The sequence below is a fragment of the Oryzias latipes genome, chromosome 5 (assembly GCF_002234675.1).
Source record: "Oryzias latipes chromosome 5, ASM223467v1".
Taxonomy (NCBI): domain Eukaryota; kingdom Metazoa; phylum Chordata; class Actinopteri; order Beloniformes; family Adrianichthyidae; genus Oryzias; species Oryzias latipes.
In genome coordinates, this window is record NC_019863.2 from 31,520,994 (window position 1) to 31,541,278 (window position 20,285).

General features: G+C 41.5%; 1 protein-coding gene across 3 annotated transcripts in view; it reads left to right on the top strand.

Annotated features, from left to right (window-relative positions):
- LOC101159345 (leucine-rich repeat-containing protein 38) overlaps positions 1 to 15,867 on the top strand; it is a 36,662-nt gene extending 20,795 nt beyond the window's left edge. For 2 of the 3 annotated variants that reach the window (XM_020703611.2, XM_020703612.2), the window contains one exon: positions 462 to 4,827. In XM_020703611.2, the coding sequence (XP_020559270.1) occupies positions 462 to 709 (248 nt within the window). In that variant the 3' untranslated portion in view covers positions 710 to 4,827. Of the gene's footprint in view, positions 1 to 461; positions 4,828 to 15,526 lie in introns of those variants that run through there. The other variant, XM_020703614.2, reaches the window with a different exon arrangement.
- Positions 15,868 to 20,285: the final 4,418 nt, after the last annotated feature.

Sequence of the window (20,285 nt, forward strand, 5' to 3'; positions counted from 1 at the left end):
ATTTTATGTGGCCTGCAAAAGATAAAAGTTTTTAATTTCTTAAAATAAAAATTGGTGTGTATTTATTCATATCTAGGGGGAATTGGACTTGAAATATTGGATTAGCCAACTATACATTAGGAATCAAACAGTCCATATGACCTAACCTGACAGAATCAAATGTAAAAGGATTTATGCTAGAGTAACAAGCTAACATGTTTCTATGCAAGTGTAATTGTCACTTTAAAAAGTTATAATAAATAAACAATGAGTTATTTAACATTAAGGAGTAGTTACGTTTATTTTTCATTACAATTAGTTACATGTATACGTTACATCTGGCCCTTTGAGGACAACCACTATGCTGATGTGGCCCTCGGTGAAAATGAGTTTGACACCGCTGTGCTAGAGTGACTGGGGGGTCACAGTGTTTACTGGGATGTCTGGTTAACTGTCTTGTGCTGTTTCTTGTTTCGATCCAGGGGTGGAAGGCATAGAGTGCTCCCTCCCCATGGACGGCCGGCAGGTTTCCCTGACCCAGCTCTCAATGGACAGCTTCCGTGAGTGCCAGGCCACCCTGACTTTAAGAGACCTGCTCATCATCATTTTTTCTGGCATCTCTGTGTCTGTGGTGGCCATTATGACCAGCTTCTTCCTGGCTTCAACTGTTCATTGCTTCCAGCGCTGGAGTAAAGGCACCAAGGGAGACGAGGAGGAGACCGAGGAATGAAACGGATTAAAGCGTGGTCCCCCCCATGCTTTACGCAATTCTAGTTCAACAGTATTTGCCCAATATAACTTCCTACCTGATGAACATTCACAACAGGCTTTTGGTGTTTTCCAGTTTGCACAGAGATGTTGGAAATTACAGACATTCCTAAGGAATGAGAACCTGGGAAGCTAATGAGCTGCTCTGCTAGTAAAATGCTGTTAAAGAGATTATTGATTTGCCTGTGAAAGCTCCTGGTTAGTTATATTCTCTGGGTGTCAATGTCAAAAAGTACACAGTAATCCACTGGGGCCATGACCTTTGTAACAAGAGCAAAGAAGCTTACAATAAAATGCAGAAAGACCAGGTCGCTGCTGTGCTGTCACCGTGGTCTTAGAAGACCCAATAACTTCTCAGCTCGTATTCATGCTGCACACTCAGCTCGGAGGTACAAAATTCTCAAATGCTTGACTTTTTTTTCCTGGGGCTTGATCCCGTTAAAGTGAACCGTGCTGACCACCGACCCCCGAAGCTCAGCCATCTGTAAAGCCACTTGGAGATGTACTCCGCCTCCCAGTTTCTCTGATGAATTGGCCTCCTCCCCAACGCTCAAATTTGGAGCTCAGAAGAAATCTCATTGATCCACTGTTTTTGAAAAGGAAAGTGTCCAGAGAAACGAGAAGGCATCAGCAGACAGGCGGGGATATTAGCGTGTCAAATCACACTTTCTGTATTTTTGATGTATAATCGCAAAATTATAGTCCCGTATAGTCATAGGATCAAGAGTATTTACAGAGTTGAAGTGTATAGAGAAATATTTATGGCATAATCTCAAAAAGGATGGAAATTATACGAATTAGAATCTATTTAGACTTGTGTTGAACAACGCACTTTAAATCGTGATTTTTGTTGTTATTATTATTATTGTTATTATTTTTTTGGCAGGGCCAGTTGCAGCATATAGACTGATATTGTCTTCATCTGCCAAAGACTAGACTAATCTATATGGACTATGTAGTGGATGACGTGCTACCTAAAATAAATGGAACAAATTGCACTTTGCATAAACACATTGTACTCGAGCAGTTATAGATCTCCAAAGATTTGCATTTTCTTCCTGTCTGTCTGTGATCTAACCAGCAGTCTTCGTATACCTGGGGTGTTTAGCCTCTAGTCTAGCAGGGAGGCCACCTCTAAAATAATGACTATTCACAGTACAGCACAATAAACAAGAGGTTTATTTTTTATCTGAGCATCATCTATGTATATTGTCTTTACAATGTCATTTGTTGTTTTTTTCATAACAGCATCAGCAGCCTCTGTGTGCAGAGAAGTGGTTGTACAGATCATCCCTGATTTTTCTTAGTCTTTCTTTCTTTCTGTTCGTTGGAATCCTGGCTGATTTGGATTCTGAATGCACATCTCCGCTCTGCTTTATTGTTTCGCCTCACATTTTCCTTTGTAAGGCATGAATTTAATAAAAAGTGACATGTAGCAGAAAGAATGTCAAGTTTCTAAATGCAAAAAAAAAAAAAAGCCATGGACACATGAGCGGAGCCATGAGCGAACGGAGACGTCGTTTCTGTGTGGGTCATGTGAGGGAAAGGAAAAGGACACAGCAGCTGTCTGACCTTTTTCAGAGAGTTCTAACCTTAAATGTGTAACATTCTGAGGCATTCGGCAGAAACGACGTATAACAAATGTGGCCTTACTCATTGCTGTGATATTCTTTTGTATTGGCATCAGTGAAAGCACATGAAAATCACTAGAAACTGATATAATCTTGGTATTCTCTTGTAAAGGATGTGTTGCACCATAATGTATGTTGTTACCAGCTTGTATTGTCAAGAGTATGTTTTTATTTACATGTGAAGTTACATGTTGTGTTTGAATTGACACATCTGTATTGACAGTGTAACGTTGGAACCAAATACGGATGTATTTCTGCCCCAAACGAACTATTCAAGCATTATCATTAAGCATTATTTGGTTTGAATTTAAGCTGGTGGAGGTGGGAGCGTCCACTTGGCCACAGCTTCACGGCTTCAGGATCAAAACGGCTTCATGTGTTTCTCTGGAACCAGCGGCCAAACTTGAAATAGATATCACAACTATGCCTCAATCAAATGCAGGAAGTGAAAATCAATCAAATTGAATCAAATGATTTACGTTTTTAGCATTTTATTCCACAATACCCTGCACTGCAATCAAACGTATTTCTTTTATTTGTTTACCAGTTGGCTTTTCACCTAGAGTATGAAAAGAAGCAGATTTTTGGACTTAAACTTAAGATGGATGATAAATATGGATAAACAAATAATCTACCATAAACAAATTACTACACAAATATATTTTAAAAGGTTTGATTTGTTAAAGTAATAACCACTGGCTGTATGTGAGAACTGGACTGAGTGACCCCTCCCCTCTGGCGTTCCAAACAGGAAATGGCTCCAAGAACCCCAAATCCTATTGACTTTATAGAGAAATAAACAGCTGTTACTCATTCTATTGGTCAGAATAAACATTCTTGCTCTAAAACTTTTTTTAACATCTTCTTAATACCCCTATTTTTTTTTTCGTGTTTTGTTTTAAATCATTTTTGAAATTTGTCCGACAGCTGAGTAAACAGATCAGAGCTGAAAGCCTCTTGTGTTGGACGTATTTTGCTGTTACGACATTGGATTAGGAATCTTCTGACTCACAAGGAGGCAAAAAAAGAAAGGGAATGATCCCCCCCCCCCCTTCAGTTATTCAAGTCATAACTGACTAATCAGATGCCTCAATTAAATTAGACGAAGCCCCCACATCCAGCGATCAAAACGTTTGACAGATTTGGTGTAGCCCGCTTCCAACTGGTGGGGCTGTGGCCCTCCAACAAGCTCACTCCTGATTGGTTGCCATGGAAACGATGACTCAGACCCTCTTGGACCAATCACTGCTTGTTGCTGTCCAATCTCTACTGGAGGCCCCGCGATTGGTGCAGATCTTACATTGCTTCTTTTTGTCGCCAACATCGCAACAGTTGAGCCATTTGAATGAATTATATAATTATTCTGCAGCCAAATTAACTGTCCACAATATTTCTGTGTGAACTGAGTGAAAATATGTCTGTTAGGTGGTGGTATCCACGTGGTCTGGGGAGTGAGCTGGCATCAAGGAGAAAACATTTGCATGTCCGTTGCAGATCAGGTTCTGGTTCCAACATGAAGAAAAAGTGGCGACAGATTTGATTTCCTTTGAATGGAGCTGAATGTTAGCCATTTGCTATGGGTGACATCAAACTCATTCGTTCCAGTTCTCACAATAACCGAAAAAAAATATTTAAAAAAAGTGAAAACATCAAAGTAAAGTACTAAAGGCCTTTCCCCACTGAAGGTCATCTTTGAAATATTCTGCTGCACATAATGTGGCACATAATCAGTTACCGAGCTCATTTTCAACATGAAGAATTCCCAGGTGTCTGGAGTGTGTCATTTTTGTCTTTAGAAACCAAACAAACATTTCCGCATTTCAGTCAGACAGGCGGAGGGACTTCATCCAGCTGAGTGGTTTTCCCCTTCAGCAGATGGCAAATGGCTTTTTTAATATACAAACGCACAGAGTGACACTTTTTTTTATACACTATTATTTCCAACTACTATGTAGTTAACGTTCATTAACACATGATTCTATTAGCCTAGTTGTTAGCTTCAGGACCATAGCATGATGTTTCTTTTCTCCTACTGATTTAAATGGGGGTATCTGCACACGGGCGCATGCACTGCTGAGTTCTGTACAGGTGCTGTTTCAGATGTCGTGTCTATTTTTCTATCAAACCTTTCAGATTAAAGCGTTTATGTTTTTCAGCCTCCAGTATTATAATTTTTTCGGGCATAGCAGACACTGGAAGTGAAAGACAGTGGTGGCTGCTGTCGTTCAGGTCGCTCCTAAAATTTTGTTTGAATGACTAAATCCGTGTTATGCTTTGTCAGACAATGGTCAGAGTGGCTCACATCTGATTCAGGCCATGTGACGGACGGGAGAGTGATGCTGCTGCGGCGGCTGAATGCATTTCCACCTGTCAAACAGAGTGTATGTGTCGCTGTATATTGATGTTTGAACAGAAAATCCATCGTAATAAAAATCAAATATTTCTGTTCTCTGGTCTGCATCTGTACTAGAAGACATCCTTATTATTCACGTCTTTCATCGGAGAATCACTGAAGGGAAGAGATTTGTCTGCATAACTGATGAGGGAAAGGAGAATATTAAAAGCTTTTATTCATCTTGAATAAGTTCTCTCTCTTGGAAGCCTAAATTTGTTGAATGATCATGAAATTGATTTGTATCAGCAGGTTTATTTTATTAAAGTAAAAGAAGAAGCGGCTGCATTTTTTTTCCCCCAGTGTATCCACAAAAATGACGGCAAAGCCTCACTTTGCTGCGGTCGACTGAATTCAGAAGAAGCCTTCTTTACCGTGCCGTTTTCACACGGCAGGTGTGCACGTGCATGAACTATTTTTGGACGGGGTGTTAGACAAATTAAAGTCCCAGAAGGAAATAGAGGAGGAAAAAACAGATCACTGTCCTGTTACGTAACAGGCATTCGGCACGTTTTTTCTATTGCCACGTGCACTCAGAGTCCCAGAGACTGAAATAACTCAATTAAAGCTGAAAAATAGATTCATTTACCAATAAATTAAACATTCTAAATGAAAAATCATTCTATTTGCTCAAATTAAAGCCCTTTAGAAAACAGGGGACCTTTTTGGGGTAATTTGTCACAATTTTCAGATCATTTTCCAAATTTTGTGAGGATGCAGTTTTGCTGAGAACATTTTATAAGCGCAGCTGCTGTGCCGAAGAACTATCAGGAAAATAGTTGCCCTCAGCGACGAGACCTGAGATGTTAGTTGGTCGGAGAGCAGCCGAATGGCACACAGCAGATCGTTCGTTGCAAATCCAAGCAGGAATTACAACGTTGGATGAGGATTATCGTGCACGAAAGACGGAGGCAAAGCGTGTTCATGCACCGCTGCAGAGCGGTCTGAGGGTGGTGGTTGTGATGATGATTTTCCTGCAACCATTTACCTCATTGTGTTGTCATGGCTACACAGCCAGAGGCCTGAGCTCTTGGACGGCGAGGCGGGAACAGGGAGAGGGAGGGATGCTGGGATGCATGGCCCCTCAGTGTTGCTGCTTCGCCTCCCTCCCTCTCCACGCATCAACTAACTCAATCTGGCATTCCATAAAAAAATGCAGACATACAACCTTTTCCATCTTTACTTCCCTGCAAAAGAAATTCAGTTCCTGAATGACAGTTCAGTCAATTAGGAGTTTTAAGGAGATGAATGTAGCAGCGGGAGTCAAACCAAAAGTCGTAAAATGAGAGGTCTCATTGGTTAATTAAAAATAAATAAATAAAATAAGGAATTTCAGAAAAACACAAACTGTTCGCACATCACCTCTATCAATGACAGACACCAGTGAGTAAGAATGGCTGATCTCTGTCTTCTTTCTCATATTTACTCATTTATTACCAGCTGAGTTTCCTCACTCACTGACCTACAAAGGAGGAGACCGGCTGCACGCCGACGAAAGGAATCCAACCCTCGCAGAGGAAGCTCTAAATGAATAATGGCCTCCTGACTTACACCAGGATTAGAGTTTGGGGAGAAGAAAGGTCAGTTTGCAAAGTTCAAAAGGGCCCACCGCTAAGGCCTGTTAGTTGTGTTCAACTACGAACACCATCTTGTTCTTTTTCTGAATCCTTTTCTTTTGCTTTGGAAAAGAAAAGAAGGCATTTGTCAAAGTAGAAACATTTACTTTTTGAAAAACAAACTAAATTTGTCATTTTCTTTTCATAACTGCAAATCTGTTATAATTCATCTCAAAAAATGACCAACAGTGTTTGCTTTTTTCAAATCAAACAAATTGGTAAACTCACAAGGTAAAGGAATCTTCCAAATATGAGCAGCAGAAATGGAAAGCAACATTTTCTTTAATGTAGATGTTTTAAGGTTACTGTTTTAAATGTTCGATTTCACACCATGGCTTTTCCTGATCCTGCATTAACATCCATGCACCATTTATTCAGCAACAGAATCTATCTGGCCTTCAGTGGACGTGGGTTAAAGAGAGGCTGAATGGTGGTGTGTAACACAATCAAAGTTTGGTTAAGCGACATGCATCGATGGTCGCGCGGCTTCTTTAAAATGTCGGCACTGTGGAGGTATTTTAAAGCGACAGAGAGCGACAAATGAACTGGAGTTTGCAGTGAATGTGACTAAATTATAAAAAGGGAGTTCATCTGCTAAAACCTTTAGCCCCTCTGCGCTGATGCGGCCCTTTAAAGCCAAACAGCACGATGAGGATGAAGAGCGAGGAGCTGCAGCAGCAGCTGAAAGGAAAGCTAGCATCACGCCGTCTGCGGCCGACGGATTTAAAAGGTTCACAAAAGATGGTGATGGCAATACCGAGCAGACAGGATTTCACTGATGTAAACGTTTACTTTATTTCAAAAACACGCCTAAAAATTATTCAGGCTATTTGTACAATATTTGAAAAATAACAAATTCCACATCCACATTTTATATTCTGTAAATATTTTGTATTCAGCCAACGCTTTTTGTTTTAAAAGTTGACTCCCAACTCTTTACCTTTCATATTTGTTCAACCGATCAAGTTTACAGGGGGGGAAGAAACAGGTAGAACATGGGTTGACATGGATCTGACAGCCACTTTTGACAGAACACTAATGCCAAATTCAATGTTGAAACTCATCAGCTGCTTATATATAAAGAAATATAAGAGGGACTCAGTCTTTTTCTTTCTTTTTTGAGAGGTCCATAATGTAATTTAAAGCAGGAAGAGCCACTGCTGTCATGAGCAGCCATGAGCATCAGAGCACGCTCCTGGCAAAGTGCTCATCCGCTGCAACAAAACACATTCTGGCAGTCGCTCCATCTCAAATTCTATTCTTTTTGAGAATAAAAGTCCTCGTCTGCAGATGACGTGGTGTAAAATAAAACAAAGACGTCAGTTTATCCTATTGAATTTGTTCATACGAATAACCGCTTTACATTTTGAGAGGTTTGAACCTGACTGGTCAAAGTGGACAGATTCTTCTTCCTCCTATGCAATGGAAATATTCCCTTTTTGTGTAAAGCCTTTCAGTCTCAGCAGCAGTCTACTTCTTAAAGCTATAGACTAACGAGCTGGTGATGGACACGAGCTGCCAGCTCTGTCGTCATGCAAAAGTCCAGATCTGCATCCGTGTTTGTGACAGATCACCATAGAACCACAGACGCCGTCAAGTTGCACAGACCTGTCTGAGTCTGGAGGTGATGATGCAGATGAATGGCTTAATCAATATCTGGCTCAACAGCCTCTGCAAGTATCATTGACAGAGTCTAAACAGCAGACAATCAATCGGCCTCCTGAACATTCAACAAACAAATCACTGCGGAGCAAAAGCTCCGGCTTAGATGACTACAAGCCGCAGGTCTGCACTCATTCTGGAAAGATAGTGTTGGAATTTTGGTTCTAGATTTTGCAGGGTGCCATAAGCCGAGCTTGTTTTCTTCAAAGTCGAGTCAAAATTAATGCTGTTTAGGGTTAATAAGATGGTATGACATATATTTTCTCTCAGCTTCCTGCAGAAACTCCTGAAACAGAACCTCTACATCTGCACACGTTTGACTTGCTTGTTGGTTTCAAGCTTAGTCACATGCCTTACTTTACAAAAAGCACAACTTCTGTGGTGGGATTTATCAACAAATGCAAAAAAAAACACCTTAGATCAACTTCTTATTTGAATTTTTTTCTGCAGGTCCGTTAAAATACATTATTTTTTGCATTTTTACAAATATGTTCATAATTTCAGAATCAAACACCTCCAATTCAACTTAAAAGAAAAATAACAACGTCATTTGCTATTTAAATGACCCCCTATCTGCCCCCTACAAACCAGGGGGGGAGGGAGGGGCTGCGTCCACAGCCACCCTGGCCATAGCAGGACATAAGAAATGTATGAAAACATTTTTTGTTGATTTTTAGAATAATCAACCAAAGGACATTTTTTGTGGTAGCAGAGGTTTTTTGCTAACTATGTTCCTAATATGGTCATATCACATGTTGCGTTGTTTCGTTCAGCTTGAGCCAACAATTTGTGTATAAACAAATCGGTAAATAACCAAATTGTGCAAGGAAAAAGCCAACTTTTGATATTTTTGGAAAATTAAAGATGGCGGCCGCTTCCTGAGGGGTCGAAGGTCAACCTGATGCCGTCTGTGAAAACTCATGAAAGTTGCTTGAACCCACGTTTTCTTTCCCCATATTGTGGGAAAATGTCAAAATCGCAGAATTTTACAGACAGTGGCTGCTAAGTCGTAGGTCTTGTAACCATCCCATAATAATTTCAAAAGTTCCTTTGGAGATCCCTGACACGTGTTTTGGCTTCACTAGTGGATTTCTCTATTTTTTATTTTGAGCCCTGGGAGAGATTGTGGCTCCGTTTCTTTCTGATGGCTTCTTCTGCTGTGATGTCATCCTTCAGTTTTTCGTTTTTTTTTTATGCCTTTTCATCGGTTGGTAGGTTTGTCCAAATATTTAAGTTTTTCTTTTGGTTTTAGTTGTTTAATTTTGAGTTTTTCTATTTAAAATTCTTTTTATTTAAAGTGAAGTGTGACCCTAACATCCTACACCTTCTGGTGAAATATGAATTTAATTAATTATAGCGGAAAAACAATGGTCGGGATTAATAAAAACCAGCCAAACCCCTGCTTTTACATTAACATCTGCCACATTCCTGTTTGTGACACAGACAGATTAAGTTTATAAAAGCCTGATGAGCTTTTTAATCCTTCTTGAATTCCCAGTGAGTGATGGAAACAGTATAGACAGCAGATATGAAGGAGGAGGAGGAGGGCAGGCAGCGGTCCAGATGTGGAGGTCTGGAGCGGAGCAGATGGCGCTCTCTGCCATCACAGGCATGGCTGGGATTAGTTGATGTGAGAAGGGGGCACATGGCTGTTGGGGGGAGCGCTGAGGGAAGTCCACATCTGTTTGGATTATGCATGCAGGGAAGATGCTGGGGGGACAACGGGGGAGACTGAGTGTCTCTCAGAAGAGCTGCTGATGAGGACAACAGAATAGATTAACTGCGGGATGAAATGAATGCTTGTGAAGAAAGGGGGTGTTCAGCCCCTGGTGGATTCACACTGCTGATGGAGGTTTACTACGAAAACGAGTCAGGAGAGTGATAGAAAGTAGGGGAGTAACGATTCATTTTACCATGGATGGATCGATGGATCCAAGACATCTGTAGCTAAATCTTCAACCATAGCGGGGGTCCTGAACAGTGCAGGTGAAGTTTTCCAGATTCCCTGTATTTCTTGCAGGGTATTTATTCATTCATTTTCTAAACCTGTTTTTGCCGGAGCCACATGGGCGAAGGCAGGGGACAGCCTGGACAGGTCGCTGGTCTGTCGCAGGGCCACAATCGAGGAATCGTTCTCCGATTCCTCTGAAGAACATCTCTGGACCGCCTCACTGGCCCCATGTGGAAAGATGGGGAATGGATTGTCTGATTAACCCAGGTGCTTGTCCAGCATGAACAGGCTGCTGTAAGGCAAGAGCGCTAACCACTGCGCCACCGTGCAGCCCTCTTGCAGGATAAGAAGTGTAAATTCAGTCTGTGTACACCATGTCACATGATTTACAGAGGAGGAACGAAGCAACTAAGCTTATAAGACACAGCAACTCAATGGAATTTGGTCGGATGAATGCAGACTCTTTAAATATGATCCTTATTGCTTCTCACACTGTTTTCCTGACAATCTAGATGTCATAAACACTCATCAGCGTTCTTCCTTAGACATCGTCTCCTTGGCAACCGTCTTGCATCATGCCTCCACCGTACCAATGTAAAAAGTATTGTACCTGGCGTTGGTACAGACCTTCAAACTGTATCAAAAAAAATATCAATTTTGAATCAATGAACTGTCCCAACAAGGACTGCAAAGTGCGGGACTTCCATTATTCTTTCTCTTGTTGCTTTGCCCCGCCCTCGTAATTTCAGGCCAATGATTGAAGAGGTTTCTAGTCAGGTGGCTTTGTCCGCTTGACGGCAGTCTGAATCCAGACCAAACGCAGGGTTCAGGATTCACTCCGGACCAAATTACTTGGACTCTGTCCGGATTTTTCCAGTCTGATCCGTCCAACGTGTGGAAACACTTTGGGTGTATTCAGTTTTTGCTGCCATCCCGTGTGTGTTGTCTGCTGTGATGTACTTGGTCTGTTCTACTTTTCAGTAGAATAAACCCATCATGTCTCAATCTGAATGATATTTTCCAATATCAATTATTGATTTCCTCCATTTTTAAATGGTTTTATAATGGTATAATTAATAACTGCCTCAGACAGAATATTCTGGTTGGATTGTGGGAAAATAAATCGATTGATCGTTCCATTCCTACTAGAAAGACAAAACCAGCAAAAGCTTCTGTTTCCTGTTTTCCTGAACTAAAGGATTTCAGTTTTTTCCATCTCTACCCTCAAGTTTGTTTGTTTCTCCACATTTAGGTGGATTGTTTAAATTTGACAGATTGATCTTCTAATTGCGAGCCATTAGAGTGAGTCACTGCTTACACGCTCTGGGATCTCTGACGCTCGTCCTCCACCGAGGAGGACGCGGCGCCCTTCGCCACTAAGCAGACAGGTTGTCACTGTGTCAAAAGACACAGTGACACAGTCTTTTTTCCTCTTGGGTAATGGGAGAGGAATTGACATTGTGCTTAGTTTCAGCTTTTTCTAATCGTGCAGAACGTGCACTACTTCCCTGTGAGTGACACTGCCAGGAGAAGAATGACTCTTTTCCACTGACTGCAGACGGGAAGTAACTCAGAAACTCTGTCTTTCTATGCAGAACTGTCTCACTGACCCACAGCTGTTCAGCCGTCTTTTTCCTTCCTTTAGTTTACTATTCTGATGACGCAGCTCGGACCAGTATTTATTCCCGTGGCTCATGTATATTTAATTTTTTAATTTTATTATACTTTATTTAACCCACAAAAGAAAATTCGTCTCCGCATTTGACCCTTCCCCTGGGGGAGCGGTGAACTGCAGCTGCACTGCGCTTGGGAGGCAGTGGCATTAAGGGACCCCCACTTGGCGATGTTGATTGCTGGCCATATGGTAATTACCCCCAGTACCATTGTTCATTCTGGGAATCGAACCTTGGTGTCCTCCATGTTAGCTTCCCACCTTACCAACCGAGCTACCCACCCGTACGGGGGTTAACCCCCCAAGGGCTCCGGGTTTTTGGGTTGGGTCCGTGGAGGGTCGTAGAAAGGAGCAGCGGTGTTCCCTTGAGGCTCACACTGCCACCTCAAAGGACAGTAAAGTATTCATCGGGAGAATGGGAATTGCACTTCTGACGGACAGGTGATGCTGTACGCCACACACGGGGGTGGTACGGTGTGAGTATTGAACCCCTACAAAAGACGCCTGCACGGGTTGTGCGTGTGATGCGTAAGGACGCACTCGTAGGACGCTCAAACTACCCTCAGATTGTATAAGTTCCTCCTTTCTAACAGTCAGGCTGCAGCAAGGAGCGTGCACGTGAACAGTGCTAAGACTCCTTGCAACATTTGCATGATTTTCGGTGGTTGAACAAATGATGCCTGCGTCACGCCTACCTTACCCACCCTTGCACGTTTCATGACGACCTGTCGCCCGCAGCATGCCCAAAGGAAAAATGTGCATGAACATTTTGGCTCTATTGGTTCTCCAAACAGTCTATGATCTTAAAATGTTGTCACTCGTGTGCCCAAGTACATGTTTGACCATTTTTCGCCATGACTAAGGCTTTAGATCTTTACGAAAGGAAGGGCCAACAACTCTGCCTGTTTGGTTCTTTTGTTTCAAAGAACCAGGGGGAGGTCAGTGTAAGAGTCGCTGTACGGCGTCCTTCCATGTTTAACGGAAAAGAAGTGAGCTATTTGAAGGCTAACGAAATCGGAGGACGTCTGTGAAGATGTCACTGTTGTGCAGCGAGGCTTTCACAGCAATGACTTCCCCAGTGCTTGATCGGGAGGGAGGACTCTGTCAGAAAGTGTTACGTTTAAACTCTGTGTGCAGAACTCAACCCAGAAATCGACTCGGCTAAAGTGCCCGTCAAAACCTGTTAGGATTAAGACCTCTAAAGCCTCAATCACCACAAGCAGAAACATGTCTGCAAGTTTCTGTTTTAATATTAGAAAAAACCTTTGTGGAGAAACTACAGAGCATCTTTGATCCGAGTCTTTGTCCTGTTTTACACTTTCTTTCATTTTTCTTTCATTTTTCCACAAACAGATAAACAGACTCAGAGCCTCGCTCTCACATTGGTGCCAGCATCATAACTAACAATAGAAAACAGGGAGAATCCTCCTTTCTACCCCAAAATGTGATTTAAGGTGACACCATATCCTAAGTTAGTTCTACAGGCTCCGCCTTCACACGCCACAGGATGAGCTGTGAATTTCTCAGACATTATCTTCTACTCTCTCACCTACGAGCCTCAAATGAATAACAAACCCAAAAATATTCCTTCATTTAAATTTTTTTAAAGAAAATACAGGGACTGATTCACAACCGTTTCAATAAACAAATAACCAGAAATGCAGTTTTAGTCTTAATTTTCTTCATATTCGTCTTCCATCTGCAGCAAAATGTGACCAACACCATTTTCATCAGTGTGTCTCTTTAACCTGCTGAGAACCTGGTTTAAAAGTCGGGGAGACCTGTCCTTCCAAGCAAAAGCCCCCAGAATCTGGAATGCCTTTGACCCTCTGTGTGGCTGATTTAAAAAAAAAAAATACGAAAGTTATTCAGATTAACTTCTACTTCATTTACTCTCCTGTATTTGTTCTGGATTTCTTCCGTATCTTACTTGTTTTTTCTCAATTTTTATTGTTTTCTACTGTACATTGTGAAGCTCTTTGTCTTTTTATGTGTAAAAAGTGCTGCAGAAATAAACCGTCCTTCTTATTTCTATGCAGTCACTGGAGTCTACCCAGCTGCTGTGGAGCAACGGTTGAGTTCCTCCTGGAAGGTTTATCAGTCCATTGCACCTTACAGACAATTCAGGGAAGAACATGCAAACTGCACACAGAAAGGCCCCAGTGGGATTTGAACCACAGCCTTCTCAGGCAAGAGTGCTGAAGATCATGTGTAATTTGACATTTACATTGACATTTACAATAACAACAACCTCTGACATTCCTCATTGAGATTATGGACCCTATTGACCAGTTTACTTCCCCACATCATCAAAGGGGTTGGAAACTGTATATTCAAAGTTTCTCACCTTAACCCCCCAGGTATAAAGTAATTTGAAGTCTATAAAAGTCAGAACAGCTGATTTAAAAAAAAAAAAAACATTAAACATTTCCATCCCTACATCTATAAGAAGTAGCAGCAAACTTTAAAGTAGTGTTGCAGCCAAACACAAAAGGGCATTTAAACAGTTTTCTTCTAATAATATGATTGTTTTCTAAAATTATAATGTTTTCTAAAGTCCTGAGAATAGTTTTATTTTAAACTGAAAAGAGTAAATGCTGAAAATGGCACAGCAAAAACTGAACTGTTTTGGATTCTTTTTATTCCTAGAGCTAAACTGAAAAGTCCTTTTTTTATGTGACTTCTGCTTTAATTGTGAATAAAACAGGTCAATGCTGCCATCTAGTGGTCAGACTGTGTCATTGCGTCTGTCTTCCTTTCTTTCTTTTATTTATTTGTTTAATTTTTTCCTGTCTTTTTTTTGTTGCTCTGAACCTTTGAGAGTTTGAGCAAGTTATGCAGACAATAAAATGTCAATATTGTTGCTCAACATTTAATTGGTCAGATTGATCAAACATAAAATGCCCGTAAAAGTGGGGAGTGTTTAAGACCTGGGTGGATTAACAATAAATAACTAAATAAAGAAAACATCCACCAAGCTGTACTCTGCTTAGTCAAAATGTGTCTTACTGTAAAGTCATTATTCAGCATCATAATAATATTATTTGTGATATTGGTGTTTTAACAATATTGTTAATTTAAGGAACCAACACTTGTTTGGCATTCTGGTGTGAAGCTGCAAGCATGACATCCCTGAAGTTTCTTCTGTTGACTCGATTTTTATTTTGATGTGTTTTACTTCTATGCAGCTTTAGGGTGACGATAGTCTTTGACAGACTGTCAGGATCTGGTGGAGTAAGACTCAAAATGCAGGAGACCAGGCTTGATTGAGGAAACTTAAACATTTAATAAAAAAAACCTCAAACATGAGACAAAAAAAAAGGCCAAAGCAGAAGACTTGACAAGGAAGAATAAAAAAAAACCCAAAAAAACAAACACTTAGATACCCACCAAGGATAATTCACTTAATGAAGACAGCTGTGAATGATCAACCTTTTACCTTGTGAGAGCAGACAAAACAAAACAGAACAAAGATTTAGCAGGAAACCAAATGTTGCAAAAGAGATTATAATCCAGGGATTGAAATCCAATCAAACCAACTTTGATTTATACCAGAATAAATGTCGTAAAATACATTATTTTAACACGGACGTGTTTTTAAATGGTTTCTTTTCTTCAAAGCAAAAAACACTGAAATTGTATTTCATAGTAAAGTTTTTTTTTTTTTTTTTTAAAGTCATTTTTTTCATTTCTTATGTGAGAGTGAGTCTGTTTCTCACTGTGTGTGTGTGTGTGTGTGGAGGGGGTACGTTCTTGTCTGCTGCTCTCATCACAACCGTTAGGAGAACTCTGCAGTCAGCTGTCAGGCTGGATCTTAATCCTCTTCTTTCTTCGCTGTGCCCTTTAACTTCGCAGAGATCCAGCTGGGATTAAAGCTTCATCCCTTTCCATCAACTGACGTTGGAGCTGCTCTTCAGCCGTCCTCATGCTGGGCCGGCGCTGCCATGAGGTGTTAGGAAAGGTCCTCCTTTCTTCACATCCTGCAGTTTGAAGTTTCAGAAGATTCCCTTGTTTTGTTATAGTTGTTCAGATGCTCAGATGCTTAGATGTTGACCACCAGTCTGTATTAATCACAGGAAAAAATAAGTCATTTTTCTGAAATCAGTAAAAATGTGGCCAAATTTGGAAGTTTGACTTTTAAAAAGAGACTCAGACAGGAGGAAACAGAGGACAGCTTTCTGTCCTTTCACCTTTGAAATAAAAGCAATGGGAAATCTTTGTCTTGCAAAGGACTGAATGCCCACATCCGTCCAAAAGAGACCTTTTCCTGTCCTGTAATAATACAAAATAAAAGCCAGGTGTCATTCACAGGTTTGAATTTGACATTCTTCTAAATGCACAGTTTGAAAACGTGAGTTAATTAAAACTGTCGCTAAGCTGAAATTTGAAAGTAAGCGGGGTCCCTTTATACACTATTTACACATATACATCTTCATATCGAGGGTTCTGCCTTCCCAAGACCAAAAAGTCCAACGATGAGAGAAGATTTTCCACTGAACCACAAAATAAAATGCCTACGACTGAAAAGAAATAAGATTTAATACTTACCTCTGTGACAGTTGGTTTCATCCCCATGAAGCAACACTCAAACAAATGCAAACATACTATAGATAAAGTAAAATAAAAACTTTGTGATACTGAATTTGAAATTGTAGTATTTTAACTTATTTTACATTGAGTTAAAATTGTAAAAAAAGGTAAAAAAAGCCTCATAAAGTTTGTAAATGTCTGCAGTTTGACCCCTGGAAGCCCCTGAAGACAAATGCAAACGCTTCTTTTGATTAAACTGCATTATTTTGAAGGGGAGAAATAAACTTTTTAACTCGCTTCCTTTTTTAAATACCTCAATTTGTGAATAAAAAATATGTTACAACTGCTTTGCTTAAATATTCAAACTTTTCTACCCCATTATTTCAGTTTTCAAATACAATGATTGAACAATGACTGCAAGTATTTCACTATAACACTGTCAGTTAGAGGAACTAATGTGTAATTCTGACCTTATCACAGGAAAATGTAAAAGTTCTTAGAAATTTAGTGCTTCTCTGAAAGTTGTAATAACATATTTTGACCACACGAGGGAGCAACTCTTTCACACACTGAACGCCATTCCGTCTGTGGTTGCTCTGATGTGGTCGGTGTGAGCGCATGCGCATACTGCAGCAGTCTCTGAAGGTTCGTTTTTGCATCAGCTACTTCTCATGCTGGCAGTTCAATGATTATGATAAAACTCTTGGGAACAAAAAGATCTTGTAAAATATCACATCTGGTCCACTGACTTTGGCCGGTATCTTCTCACGTTTTCATGATTAAAAAGACAGGAGAAGAAAAAGCTTCCCGGCTTTTCTCCCAAAGATTTGTCCATTTTGCATTAAATTCAAAATTGTTGTTTGTTTTTATGAAACATTAACCCTCTGTGTGTCCTCACGGGCATCATAGATGAACTATGAAAAACTCCAAACAGAAGGGTTGCCAGAGTCTGTTTTATGCCTTTCTGGGACCACTGCTGATGCCGGGTTCTGTGCCAGCTCACATCCCATGAGCCTTGAAGAAAAAGTCCAAGAACGGAGTCCAAGATGCTGAGGAGTCAAAAGTTCAGGCAGAGAAGTTCAGCTCCAAGTGACGTTGGTCCCAGACCTGGTTATTCATTGACTCAGAGAGCTCTCAGGGGGACACTGGATAACTTTTCAAGCACTGCAGTGTCTGTTTTTAGGGGTTTTCCGCACAAAACAGAGCAAAATGTCACAAAACAGGCAGGAAATCCAAACAAAGAAAATAAAATCCTAGGAAGCCTCCAGGGTGAACCCTTGTGGCTGGGATAGGCTCCAGCATCGTGGGATTAAGCGAGATTTGAAAATGGATAGATGAATAAAGTCCCGGCTATTTTTCCTTTTTTTCTTGATCAGCGTTTTACAGTGGCACCACCAGATGATTATAGATCATAATCCATGTGACAAGATGAGATAAAAATGTCCGACGCGACGCAAACGTGACCTTTCAGCAGAAAAAGTGAAGGCAAACCAGACGGTTTGATCAATTTCAGAAATCAGGTCAGAATCTGAAGACAAAGCAGACTGAAGCTACACAGGAATATGTTGGTAATGCTGAAGTCGTGCTGTACGCTGGAGGTCAAAGGTCTCCAGAGTCACAAACCCATGGTTCAGCCTGAACCGACTTATGTTCCGCGTTGGCCGTTAATTTTTGATAATGCCCACCTCGTCGGGCATTGTCCCTCACTTCTGTGATAAGCCCGCGCTCCTTGCTGCACCCTGACTGTTAGAACTGAGGAAGTTAGACATCAGAGTGTAGTTTGTGTGGACATCTATGGGCGTTTGTGTATCGCATCCTCACCCTGCGCTGTGTCAGTGAGGGACCAATACTTGCAACGACTAGAGTGTTGCGTAAGGAAACCATACGACAGCATCACCTGTAAAAGACTTCATAATACTTACCAAACGCACCACAATAGTACATTCCGTTTTCACGGCGCCCTGTAACCCTTGTGCTATTGGCACTTTACCATTGGGAGTTGGGTCATCTAGACCCACTAGACAGTGCTCTGAACCTTTTTTCTTCAATGATTTGTGATCTTCACTGGTGTCCATGGATTACATGAAATCTTTCCACCTTTATCCACCTTTGTCATGGTAGGGAGAACACCTCAATGGAAGGGTGGGGTCATCTGGACCCCATAGGATGGCACAAGGGTTAAGGTGGTTGTACAAGCCTCAAGGGAACTGGAGAACACACCTGTGCTATCCTCTTTCTGACCCAAAAACCCACAGAATCTGGAATGATCAACCCCCGTAAAGGTGCATGTGACTAAGGCCTGAGAAGTTTTCCCTCCACACGGCGTGTAAACATTTCCTAAAATGTTTGCAGATTTAAACAAATTTAAAACTATTCCAGTCATGACTAAACACTGCTTCATTATCACGCTCTGTTTCAACTGTTTATCTTCTGCAAATGGCAGAATCTGACCAAAAAAAGTGTTTTGTCTCCTTGGAAGTGATTCATAAAAGCACAGTTGTGTTGCATCATGTGCTTCATGCTGAAACACTGAAAACATTCCTTCTTTTTTAAAGCAAACCCTTGAATCTGACATGTGTGACCTTTCGGTCGCAGCGCATTTGGGAGGCAGGTGTGAAAAGGAGCAGCAATAAAACTTACAAGTTTTCTGCTTTGAGAGAGAAGTAACAGGATTTAACTATGTGACTCCAAAGCAGGGGGGGGGTGCAAGACAAAGGGAGGAAGGAAGGCAGGAAGGACTGGTGGGGGGGGTCTACTCTGGAAAATGTATTGGTCTAGCTGGAAAAACAGGTCCCAAAAAAACAGAAGAGCAGGAAAATTGAGGGGTGAGGGGATCCGGAGCTGTGGCCTGCAGATGAACCCATCGGGGACTTTGCTTGATGGGGTCATTCCAAGTTCAGGTCTTTCTCTTGCTGACTCTGCGAGAGCGGAGGAGCTGTCCATGGCTGGAGGGGCCTGCTCTTGACGGCCTCCAGCCCCTGCTGCGAGCCCCCCAGGGGCCCTGTAACACAAACCCAATTCCAGCAGGAGTTCCGTGGGTGTGTGGGTAACGGGGCCATGCCCCGGGTAAACGGAGGTCATTCCGAGAATGGGAGTGAGAGGAGAGCCACCTTCCCCTATAAATATTTGTCTGACAGTCAGAGGAGGACTTGTTTTCAGGCTCTGGTCCTGAAGGCTTGTGTTACTGTTTTCACTGGTAACACAAGCAGCACTGCAATGGAAAAAAGCAGAGTGTACAGTCACAGAGAAAACACGCCGGCAGAGCCGTGAAACCGAGACCGATCAAAGAAAATGAACCTGGATGTGGAAAAAAAACAAACTTTTTTGCTCATTCAGCTCCTTGTGACTCGAATCAGCTGATTATGCGAACAAAAATGGGGGATAGAGAGGAAACAGAAGAAGCTTTTTGAAAAAGACAAATGAGGAATAATCTATCACAGACCAAACAGCCAGTCAGGGGGGGCCAACTAATCAGGCCGTTTGCACAGGCAGCACAGCATGGGCTCTTTGAGTGGATAAGTGGTCCCTCCCATAATGTCAAGAGTAGGGCTTGTACCCGGGGTTAGGAGAAGGTTGGCGGGGAGTTAATGAGATGACTGGTGGGGTGATCAGCAAAGAGATTTGGAGACCTGTGACACGGCACCAGACACAGATTGATAAGGATGGCGTCCTCCGTAGATTTATGAAGTGTTCGCCTGTTGGTCGTTTTTCGGCAGGAAGTCAAAGAGCTGAACGAGTCAGACAGAGCGAGCTGTTTTTGATCACATGTTATCTGCACGTCCTCAGTTTGAACAAAACCTTCAGCTCTGACACCCACAATCATCACATGTCCTGGGTGACACGACCCAAATCACTGAACACAGCATGAAAAATTCACCATCGCTCTCACGCTGTCCAGTTTAGTCACAACGTGATTCAACAACATTTGTCATCATAAAATACTCTGGTGTAGAGGAGCTCAATCAAAACTTCTGTGCCACTGCAACAGTATTGGAGGAGGGATTTAAGGAAACATCTGCGCACGTTCCACTTTCAGTTACACAACAGCTAAGTCTTTGGATTTATCCATTTGTTTAGACCTTCT